The sequence below is a fragment of the Cucumis melo genome, chromosome 4 (genome assembly GCF_025177605.1).
Source record: "Cucumis melo cultivar AY chromosome 4, USDA_Cmelo_AY_1.0, whole genome shotgun sequence".
NCBI classification, from domain to species: domain Eukaryota; kingdom Viridiplantae; phylum Streptophyta; class Magnoliopsida; order Cucurbitales; family Cucurbitaceae; genus Cucumis; species Cucumis melo.
This window is the reverse complement of record NC_066860.1, coordinates 13,378,623-13,390,672: the sequence shown is the minus strand read 5'-3', so window position 1 is coordinate 13,390,672 and position 12,050 is coordinate 13,378,623. Positions and strand designations below refer to the sequence as shown.

At 32.1% G+C, this 12,050-nt stretch overlaps 1 protein-coding gene across 2 annotated transcripts; it reads left to right on the top strand.

Annotated features, from left to right (window-relative positions):
• Positions 1-6,764: 6,764 nt before the first annotated feature.
• LOC103489851 (thioredoxin-like fold domain-containing protein MRL7, chloroplastic) lies at positions 6,765-10,422 on the top strand. Of its 2 annotated transcripts, none has more exons than XM_017044952.2 (5): positions 6,765-6,948; positions 8,297-9,171; positions 9,442-9,526; positions 9,822-9,933; positions 10,033-10,422. In XM_017044952.2, exons 1-5 carry the CDS (start codon positions 6,946-6,948, stop codon positions 10,134-10,136), a joined length of 1,179 nt encoding a protein of 392 aa, XP_016900441.2. In that variant the 5' UTR covers positions 6,765-6,945; the 3' UTR covers positions 10,137-10,422. The 2 variants fall into 2 exon arrangements, with proteins under 2 accessions (XP_016900441.2, XP_050940264.1); XM_051084307.1 differs by having other exon boundaries at positions 8,098-9,171.
• The last annotated feature ends 1,628 nt before the right edge of the window (positions 10,423-12,050 follow it).

Below are 12,050 nucleotides of genomic sequence, written 5' to 3'. Positions count from 1 at the left end.
GAGTTTAAATCTTGATACAAAAAAATTAGGGATTCAACAAAAATTTACATCAAAATCAAGATTGAATCAAACCCTAATTACATGAAAAATTAAAGAAGAGAAATTCTTAAAGAAAGGATTAAACCTAAGCCCACATACCTCAAGAATTTAGCCCTCCATCATCAAAAAGTCTGAAATTTAATTTGAAAAGAGAAAAAAAATGGTAGAATGATGGATAGGATTTTGGAAATTGGGAGAAAATTGGGTGACTTTTGGGATTTATTTGAGAGAAAATGGTGAATTGATGATAACATTATGGAAATTTAGGGGTTTATAAAGAAAATAATGAAAGTAACCATCAAGTGGCTCGAACTCATGAACTTTAGGCCTAGGCATGCTTCAGATTGACGAAAACTTGGCAAAATTTTGGATAATTGCAAAAGAATTACCAAATTGCCATTAAAAAATGCGAAAAGAAAATGTTTACGTCGGCTGGGATTTGAACCTTGGATGAGGTTGAGGCGCACGGCTTCAGGAGGCAAGACATGACACAAGGTGGTTGGCAGATGCGGATCAACGCACATGCAGATGAAATTTGAATAATTTCGATTTTATTTCACGTCGGCTAGAGATCAAACCCGTGACATCTAAGGCGCGTGAAGAGGATCAAAACGACACCGTTTCTTATTAGGAAAATTCAAAAAATTGGTGCTTCACTTGGGGTTCGAACGCGTGACGTCTAGGTTGTTCAAACGTGTGGATGACTGACGTATGTCACGACTTTGAATATTTACGAATTTGTCCCTGATGTTCAATTTGACCGTTCTCCTTTGTTTGAACTCCGTTTTAAGTGATTTTTATTGCGTTGGGTTTGTATTAGAGTCTTCTTTCATATTTTGCATAAAAAATATCAAAATAATAAACATATGCATGATATGGATTGAAAATAAGCTATCTTTAAACGGGTCAATATTTGCCCCAACAATAAGTAAATTTATTAAATATATAATATATACCCTTTATTCATTACCATTTGAATCAAAAGATTCTAGTTGTTCAAGTTCGTCATTTATAAAGTCATCATCGATTGGGGATTGATCTTGATTATCTATCTCTTAATGATCAACAACAGTAGGATCAACGTTGCCTCTACAAAATGGGATATCGTGTAAGAATTCATCAATCCCAATTGAACTATATGCTTCTAATCACTCAAGTCTATCATCTTCTATTTCTTCAACTTTTGAGACATCCTATACTTGTTTACTTTGGACAATTTACACAAATTTTCAATTATTGTAGAGTTTTGGGTCGTCGATGTAGAAAACTTGCACAACTTAAGTAGCTAATATGTATGGGTCATCAGTATACAAAAAACGAGAAGTATTGATTATTTTAAACCTTAAATAACAACGAAATTTGTTCTTCTTAACATCCGTGTCAAACCAATTACATTTAAAAAGACATACATATCTACACTTAGTATATTCTAAGTTCAAGACCTCTTGCAATACACCATAATAATTTATTTTGTCGGCTTTGGTTTCTCCATATGTCATGATTCCACTATTCTAAGTAGTCCGACGATTTTCACGCTCTACTGAATAAAAACGCAATCCATTTACAAAGCAATGACTGTAAGTGCAAACTTGATTAATAGGCCCCAATGCTATAAAGTAAAGATCATCATATACTTCACCTCTTTCACATAATGAATACATCTACATATTTTTATGTAGGTTAGAATAACTACTAATCGCTCAATACTAGAGCAATATACTTTGAAGTTGAAAACAATACTTACATGTGTTCTAAACCAATCAGGACATTTTAATTAGTGCATTCTAAATAAATCTAATTCATCATTTCCTCTGGTATTTATCAAGCTCAAATGTTCTCTATTTAGTAATCATATCAAACATTAAAAAGAATTTTGACTTAGTTATATACAATATGAATTGACAAGTAAATGAACAAGATCACAAAAAAAATTACAATATGAGCACAATATCAGCTTCCAGAAGATTCAAGTCACTGATACTTATTGTCCTTTGCACATAGATCACGAAAAAAAATTACATAACTCAACTATAGTTATACACACATCCTTATGTAAGTACGTTCGTACAACAATGGGAATAAGTCATTGGAGTAAAATGTGAGAGTCATGAGTCTTTAGTCCCCATAATTTTCCTTCATTGACTCTCACACATCGTGATACATTTGAGACAAATTCGTTAGGAAATTTAACTGATTTCAAGAACTTACAAAAGTCTATTCTTTCGCTACTAGTTAATGTATATGTAGCTGTGGTTTTATCAGCTTAGTTCCTTGACTTTACAAATGTAATTTCTTTCATATATTCAACCCTTCTAGATCTAAATGGGCATTGATTGTGTCCTTTATTTTATCATTAATATTTAATAAAGTGTCAAACAAGTTGTCACAAACATTTTTCTTAATATGCATGACATCCAACTTATGCCTAAAAAGAAGTTTAGACCAATACGAAAGTTCAAAGAATATACTTTTCTTATTCCAATTAATAGTACGCTTTCTTTTCTTATTCGACTTGGTTGGATGCTTCGCTTTCTTTTCTTATTAGTCTTGGATGGATGCTTACTTAACATTGGAAAGTTCATGGAGTATATTTGTTATAAGATCTCATCTCCACTCATTACAATTGGTGAAGGCCTGTGTTCCAGTTTTCCATCATGTTGTCGACTTCGACGCCAATTATGATCAGAACGAAGATAACGTCGGTGTCCCAAAAAAGATCATTTTCCTTTGATCCCAAACCATGACGTATCTTCTTTACAAGTAAGGCATGTTTGATATCTTTTCGTACTCCATCCTCACAAGTCACCAATGCAGGAACATCATTGATGGTCCACAAAAAACATGCATGTAATCGAAAGTACTTCTCATCTGTATAGTCAAAGGTCCGCACACCTTTGAGTGACTTTCAAAGGAAGAGTTGTATTTCTAAAGTGTTAAACCAAACAATAAAATTGGTTAATGTTTTCCTTATTATTTATTATTATTTCTGTCGTGTTACGTTTATATTTCTTTAGAGCTTATCACTTAAAAGTTGAGTCGATAGTTGAAAGCTAGGCATTTAAGCTAAGTTGCTCAAACTAGAGTTTTCCACAATGTTATGTTGAAAAGGTCTTCCGAGTTCAAGTTGGAAATCTACAATAGAGTAGGAAGAATTTCGCTTACTAGGTGTTCAACTTGTCAACTCGCGGAGAGATATGTGTCGAATGTCTAGGCGGCACTCCTTCTCCATGTCGGGTGAAGTGGTTGGCGAGGCAGGGTGTGACACATGTGACATTTTAGCATCATGAGATAGCTTGTATTAGTTAAAGGTTGAAACACGAACACTTGTTTATAAACTTCTTAGAGAAAAGTGAGATCACTTGTGCCTTAACATGTATGTAGAGATATAAATATGTGCCACATTAAGGCATTGAGAGGTAGCTAGTCTTAATTAGAAGGTATGATCCTTATTATCGTTTTGAAGAATTGTGAGCAAATCTTGTTAGTTCTACTATCATTAAGTGATATTTTTCCTTCATTAACTATCAATTGTCTACTACAAAATGATTGTCTAGTTCATTTCATTCACACTCACTCACCATACATGTCACTCATCGTATACCACCTAAACTTGTACATATTAGTTTGTATTCAATAGATTTAAATTGTTGATGCATACTATTCATACACCTATATTGCATAGACATACACCACAAAAAGAGAAAGACAAGTGTTTAAAAGACAATATGTCATTATTAAGCCCTTGTGTTCGACTTTGGATTTACCATGTATATCTTTATAAGTTTATACCAGGACTTAAGTTAGAAAAACTTGCTCAAACAGTCATATATTTGTTCTTTTAAGCACGAATTCATGATTTAATATTCGGCGCATATAATAGGTAGCTCATCGACTAAAACCAACTCGTAAATATATTGGTTGGGTTGAGTTGTCGGGTAGTATTGTTTTTTTTCATTCCTAATGTTTGTAAAAATTTAAAATTGTTGTACTTGCTCATTCATAAATTCAAAGTTTCAAAAATACATAAATTCAAAGAACTACACGATCGTGTGGATATGATCTAAACGATCGCTTACCAAGTCAACATAATTACTTAGCATGGTCAACACGATCGTTTAGATTTGAAACTCTTTTCCCATCGTTTAAAAAAGAACTACACAATTATGTAGATATGAAGTAAAAGATCGCAACATAGTCAACAAGATCGTTTAGCGTTGTCAAAATGATCGTTTAGATTTGAAACATTTTTCCATCGTTAAAAAGAACTACACGATCGTGTTGATACTACTCACACGATCGTGTATCATTTCCCACACGATCATTATTTCCCCTAATATATATATATATATTATTAATTTGGGTTGGGTTGGGTTGAATCAAAATTTTTAACCCCCAAATCGAGACGCAACCCAACCTCATAAACCAAAATTTTCAATCCAACCCAACCCAGTTCGAGTTGTCACGTTATTTAGGTTATTCTTATACCTCTATATGTATCTACCTAGCTTGGACATGGATCGGATAGGAGTAGTGCATAATTACTTGGTTCAGCTATAGGTTGGGTATGATGATATTTTTAAATTAACTTTGCTTCCTACTTTTATTTGAATTATTTCAAAATTAATTAATTTGCTTGATTTGATTTAAGGAGTCAAATCATGCGATCAACCGTTTTTCCTTTTCTATTAAATTATAGCTAAAAAGCCAAAGAAGATTAACTTAATTTGTTTGATTAGAGTAGTCAAATTACTAACCACTTTTTAAAAATTTACATTTGAGCAGGTGACTTTTTATCAAAAGCAAAAAGAAAAAAAAATCTATTTACAAGATATAGTAAAAAAAAACTTAAATAGTAAGAAATTTTGATAAATTTTATTATATAGTAAGAAATTTTGATAAATTTTATTATATTTTATAAATAGTTTTGATATTTTGCTACTTTTTAAAATGCACACGAGATTTCAGAAGAAATGTAATTCGTGGAATCGAAATTTGTATTGATTTATGTATTGTGAATACAATCTCTAATATTTACTCCTTTGGTTCTTTCTCTCACATACAATTTTAACTTAGAACTTTTTGATCTTCGGTCTTCAGGAAGTTGTAATTACAAGTCAATTCGAGTTTCAATCTTCTGGAATTCAAGAAAAGTTTGATCTTCCAAGTCTTCGATCTTTCAGAAGGATGATCTCGATGTTGATAATAATTTGCACGTCTTGACAGCCTTCAGAAGTTTTCGTCTTCAATTCTTCGGAGCTTCGATTCTTCCTTCTACCAAAAGATCCCAAAAATGAATGGGAAGGTCTCTATTTATAGAGAATCTCCATGGGCTTTAGGTGGGCTTGGGCCCATTTGCATGTTGAGCAGGCTTAGGCTTAGGCTCATCTGCCTGTTGGGTTCGGGTTTGGGTCTATCTGCTTGTTGGGCTTGAGCTTGGGCCCATTCACTCTGCGGGTTTTGGCTTGATTTTATTTGTTTGGTGGGCTGGGATTCGGGCTCACTTGTTTGAGCAGCCTCAGGTCCATTATTTCTTTGACCCAATTTTTCTTCAGGGGTTTGAACTAGGTTGGATATGAGAAAATTTGACTACCCAAATCCAATCAAATTATAATCATCTCAATTTTGCTGTGATGACGTGACGTGATTTAATTGGCCAAAATTTATTGTTCAACTGAACTATTAAAAATTTTCAAAACACGTTTATTTATTTTGAGGGAATGAAGTGTAAAAACTGTGTAACACGTAATAACAAGAAACTAAGACAATTATATAATTAGACTCCTTTTCTTTAACTTTTTTTTTTCAAGAATAATTATAGTTATAAAAGAAAGACATCCAAAATTCGATTGACAGATGGTAGGAAGAAAATTAAGGCATCGTGAAAAACTAGAATTTACAAAACTAAAAATCCAAAAGTTGAAAAGTGGACATTGAAGTGTAAATATAATTGGTAGTTGATAGTAAAAAAAAAAAAAAACATTTTCAAATATAATAAAAAATAGAAAAAATCAGAATTTTCAGAAGTTATCTAGATACAAGTTGGTTGAATTTAATAAACTAGAATTTGCAAAACCTTAGCTTCAAGATTTAAATTAAAGTATGCAAAACTCTGTGTTCGAGATTTGAAATAATACCTAAATTTCAAACGTAAGATTATAGAATTTTAAATGTATTGGACTAATTGAAATAAACATGAGTTGTATTTCAGGTTTCAGAAATGTGTTTGATAAGATATTTATAAATTGAATTCTAACGTATCAATTGTTTTAAATTTGTTTAGTACCATAATTATGAATTATAAAATTAATTATAGTTACACACCATATCATAACCAACCATCATTTAATTTATTTGTAATTATTATTTTATAGAATTGTCAAAAATGACAATTTTGATAAAATATTTATGAAATATATCAAAATTTCAGATTGATTAATATTGATAGACACTGATACGCTTCTATTATTAATCATATTGATCAGGTATATTGATAGACAGTAATACAAGTAATATAAGTCTATAGGGTCTAACATTTTATTATATATTACAAATATTTTTAGTTTATTTTACTATACTTAAAATTGTTCCTATTTTATAATAATACATATTATAATTTAAAAATACTTAAGTTTATGATATAGGATAATTTATTTAAAAATATTTGGATATAATTAAAATATAAATATGTATTTAATTTTAAAATTTATACATACTTTATCCTTTGGATATTGGATTGGAATTTGTTCTCATAAACCCTCCATTGAATCTCTCGTCATTTCATAAACCCCAGTATCTTCATCTTCATTCTTCATTCTTCATTCTTCTCTCTATCTCGATAATTTAGACCAGGGAGCTCCAAACTCCATCACGCAGAGCATTTTCCCTGTTTTCTATTGGCAACCAGTTATGGTATGTTCAAAATTGCTTACGAACTTGCTCAAATTTGCTTTCTTGTACTTCACTTACGCCTCCTTCATCTCTTCGATTTGCCCATCTTTCATTTTTCGCACACAAGTGTTGTTAAATAGCATGTTGTAGGTCTGAAGAAAGGAAAAGTTGGATTTGGGATTAAATTATGAGGTGTTTCGTCATGTTTAATTTTAAGACGTCTCTTCGTTCTGTGAATTTGATGCCTAGAGATGAAGTTAGCGAGGGAATGTGAGTATAAAAGAGAGATTATTGAGAGAAAATATACGTCTAGAAATATGCTTGGGGGAGGAAGTTTGTTCGAAGAAATTGGTATAATTGGTGTAGGAGTGTGTAATGATAAGGTAGTGAGAGCCCATCTGATCCCAACTCAATTGGTTTAGGCATATGTTCTCAACCAAGAGATCAGATGTTTGAATCCTCTGACTCCTGTATGGTTGAACTCAAAATAAGAGAAGTAGTGAGAAAATGTATGTGATGAGAAAGATTAGTGAGAAAGGATTTGTAGAGACAAATTACATAGAAAATGGAGTGTCTAAGCCCGTCTGTTTAAGTACTTTATCAGTTTCTTATTTGACACGTACTACTTTGGTTATTTTGGGAAGCTCTTTTGAACTTGTAAGGCTACGTTACGTTTGATATCCATTTGAGTTTTGGTTTTTAGTTTTTGAAAAGTTAAGCCTATGAACATCCTTCAGCCATGCGTTGCCTTGTTATCTACTTTCTACCAATATTTTCAAAAACTAAATCAAGTTTTGAAAATTAAAAAGGAAGTTTTTATTAACTTGTATTTGTTCTTAAAATTGGCTTAGAGTTTACCTCTTTTCATTCATAAATTTTTTTAGAGGAAGTAGACTACATTTTCAAAAACCAAAAGCCAAAACCTGATGGTTACTTAAAGAGGCATAAGCATGTTAATTTGAAAGTGCTTTCATTCAACTAAAACTATTTCTACTATGTTAGAAAAGCACTCCCTTGCATCACTTTAGCTTTGGGTTTTTGTCAGTTTGATAATTGATTGTCCTAAAGTCTGAAGACTCTTAAGAGAGAACAAATGAAGCATGTTCTAAGTATTGTGAAAAATAAATTTACGAAGTTGGTTTATGGAATTAATTTGATTTCTATGGTTAGGTATTGACATAAAGTGGACATGTAAGCTTAAGAGGAGACTTGAGTTGAAGTATTCAGTTAAGTCATGGTCTAACTGCAGAGTAATGGCCTGATAATGGGACATTTGTGAGTGTCTTTGTTTTTGTTTAGCTTTGATATGGATTTTGGTCTCATATGCCATTCCAAACATCCATCCCCTGTTGCTCCATGTGCTTAACAGGCTTCAATCTGTGCTAGTCTGGAAACAGAGAAAATGTTGATTCTCCAAGCCTCTTTCATCTCAATGACGGTTTCACCTCAATATGTACTTCATAATGCTTCTACTTTGCGTCGATTCTTAACAGTTCCTACTGAATATCAAACTTTTAAGCCTTCTTGTTATTTTAGATATCATTCAGCCAGTATTTTGCCGAATCTTGTACACCATAGAAACGGCCGAAAACTTCCTTGCTTTGCCGTTTCGTCTAAGTCTAATTCAGAACATGATCCTGAACCTAGTGCTGATTCTAAAGTAAAACCAAAATCAAGAAGTCGCATTAAGAGAAGCAAAGCTTCTTCTGGAAAGGAGGAAGAAAATGGTGCTGGGATCTTTCCAACAACAATCCCAAGGAAGCCTCGGCGTGGTCGTAGAAGTGAAGCTGCAGCTCTTGAAGATTATGTTCGCAACACACTTGAACAAACATTTGCATCCATTCGACAGCAGAATGCAGAAGTAATGGAAAACAAGGGAAATGTATTCAAGGAAAAGGTTGATAACGAGGTTGAATCTGAAAGTAGTGATGATGAAGAGGATGAGGACGAAGAGGAGGACGTAGAACAAAATGATGGAGCTGGAAGAAATAAGAAGAAGAAGATGGTGGTAGAGGAAGAAGATCCAAATTGGCCCCTGGATGCTGATGTCGGATGGGGAGTTCGAGCCTCGGAGTATTTTGAACAGTACCCTATCAAGAATGTAGTTGGAGACGATGGTGTCAAAATTGACTGGGAAGGGGAAATTGATGACAATTGGGTGCAGGAAATCAACTGTTTGGAGTGGGAGAGCTTTGCTTTTCATCCTAGTCCACTTGTTGTTCTTGTTTTTGAAAGATATAACAGGTTGTTTTCTTCTACCTTACGGAATTTTCGAAATTTATGATTCTTTCGTCAATTATGGGTTAAAAGTATATTGAAAACAATGATACTACTACTACGATGGGCTTCAACGTTTTTTAGATTATTTAATGAACATGATGCGACACATTCTTGTAATACTACAAATTGTTATAAATGATAATACTGTAAGATCTATGTGCTATATTTTGAAATTTCTTGCAGATCATATTCCATGTTGAATCATTCGTGAATTATTGATTATTCTGTCCCCAGGGCAACTGATAATTGGAAAACCTTGAAAGAACTTGAGAAAGCACTGCAAGTGTACTGGAATGCAAAGGATCGATTACCACCCCGGGTACGAACTAAGTTGCATGTTTTTTAGCTGTTTGATTCCACTAGATTTAAATCCCTATAAGTCGAATCCTCGAGGCACATCATTTGATTCATACCCAGTCTATCTGCCCTCCCCATAACAAACTTTTTGTTTCATATGCTTAAATATTGTTCTGTTATGTCAGTTGAATTTCTCCACTTTTTCTTCTGTTGATATTCTCATATTGATTTTTATACCTGATCTGTGTATTCCATGATTTCACTATTTATTTTATCTAGTGTCTGTTGATTGTTGTGTTTTTAAACTTGTGCCGCAGTCGGTTAAGATCGACATCAATATCGAGCGCGACCTAGCCTATGCTTTGAAAGTTAGAGAATGCCCTCAAATTTTATTTTTAAGAGGAAACAAGGTCTTATACAGAGAAAAAGGTCAAAATTTTGCTTTCTGCTACATTCCATTCCTGTTTGTGCAAATATTTCTCTTGAACTTAAACCAACACATATGCCTTTCGATATATTCTTTTGCAGACTTTCGAACGGCAGATGAATTGGTTCAGATGATTGCATTTTTCTATTACAAAGCGAAGAAGCCTTTATGGATCAATGATAAAGCTTTATCTCGACCCTTTTGAGCTCAAATTTCATCCTCCTATTTGGACATACACCCAAGGTCAGAGGGTGTCAACGTAGGTATGATCTCAACCAACAAAATAGTTTTCGAATACTATACTGGAGTTTGAGTTGGTTCAAATGCAAACATGTTTTGAGTTTAAAATCAACATGTGATATAGCTCTAGCAAGTCGAGTTTTAGCGTTTTCCCCTTTGACTACATAACTTTGTATGAGTTGTATGTTTAAATTTTTTTGTTCTGTAATGTAATATTGTGGAAGATTAATCTCAAGCTACTGTTTGCTGAATTCTGATTTGTTTGTTAACTACTTACACGGTGGGTGCTATGACCAAAATTTAACCAAGAAAAAGAGATCCTTGCAAGTAAATATGGAATCCCCTTGTATCGGCCCTCGCTTAAGTATCCCTATAAAATATTTGCGAAAAGGTTGGAGAATTTGAACAGTGTCATTTCCAGTTTTATACATTTGTATCGGATTTTAACAAACGTCATAGTCAAATCAACTCTCTGTTATTGTGAAAAATTAAATTTGTGAACTTTTTTACTTAAAGAAATTGAAACGATAACTATTATTAAAGTTGAAATATAAGATAACCTACGACATACATGTTTATTGAAAAGATGTACCTACGTGATTTTAACTGAAAAAAATGTTTTTAGAAAAGGCCTTTTAATATTAGGAAATTACAATGGTAGCCTTTTAATAACATGATATAGTAATTATAGCACATTGTTTCAGAATTTTGCATATATGACAAAATTTTCATTTTTTAGAACATTTTATATTTTAAATTTGTTATTATTCTCAAATTGTCGTTCAATAACTTATTTATTATTCTCTTTTTAATGTTATAATCATCCCTTATTTCTTCTTCTACTTTTTAGAGCCTAATCATCCTTTTTTATGCGAGAAAAATGATTTGTTCTTTGTGTCTTAGGGTGTGTTTCGATTATCTTTTAAAGTATTTAAATTTGAAAAAAAATCATTTTGAAAAAAATTGAGGTGTTTGTTAACTTTTAGAAATGCATTTTAAAAAAAAATGAGATTGAAAAACAATATATTTTAAAAAAAATACTCAACCAAAATTTGAGAAAATTATGTATATAAACATTTATAAAAAAGATCTAACCAAACATGTAAGTGTCTAAATTTTAAACTCATTTTTAAAAAATTGTTTAAAAGAAAATGTATGTTCGAAATACATTTTTTTCCATAGATAATCCAAATGCACCATAATCTTGATTTTCGGATATCAATGGTATATTAATTACAATTTGAAATATAATGGTTATTTATTGGACTTATTTAACTTCATTTGTGATTTTTCTCTACGTTCTTCGTTGTTTATTTTGAGTTGAATTTGATTTCAAATGATTTTGTTATATCTTTTTTATGTTGGTTTTGTTTTGGTTTTACTTTGTATTAGTTTTGCATATCGGTGTTGTGATATACTTATTAGTAGGTTGATATATCTACTACGTGATTTTCATATTTTTCAAATTTTGTAGGTATATGAATGATATAACTTAGTTATCATTATCAAGTATATCAACAATATATTATTAAAGTATATCGGCATATCAGTAAAGTGAATCATTATCAAGTTTAAGTAGGACTTTATGCATATCAAGTGTATTTAATCAATTGTATGTATCCGTCAAGAATACTAAGTGTATCTATAGTACTTCAGGTGCCTTAAACGTATCAAATTTGTTGAGTGTACCAATGAAGCATAACGAGTTTATTAGTAGTGCATCAAACTTATTGGTGAAGCCTTAAGTGTACTAATAGTGTATCAAGGCCTAAAGGGTATCATGTCATGCACCGTTCCACGTTCACTCTATGCGATGGAATGGAGATGCGACCGCCTAGACATTCTACACAATATTCCACGTTTGAAAAATGTGGACATC

What these genes read in the sequence shown, in the direction of transcription:
- LOC103489851 (XM_017044952.2), top strand. An exon ending in GTTTTTGAAAGATATAACAG is followed by an intron (nt 9,172 to 9,441) that starts GTTGTTTTCTTC and finishes TTCTGTCCCCAG; the next exon opens with GGCAACTGATAATTGGAAAA. An exon ending in GGTCTTATACAGAGAAAAAG is followed by an intron (nt 9,934 to 10,032) that starts GTCAAAATTTTG and finishes ATTCTTTTGCAG; the next exon opens with ACTTTCGAACGGCAGATGAA.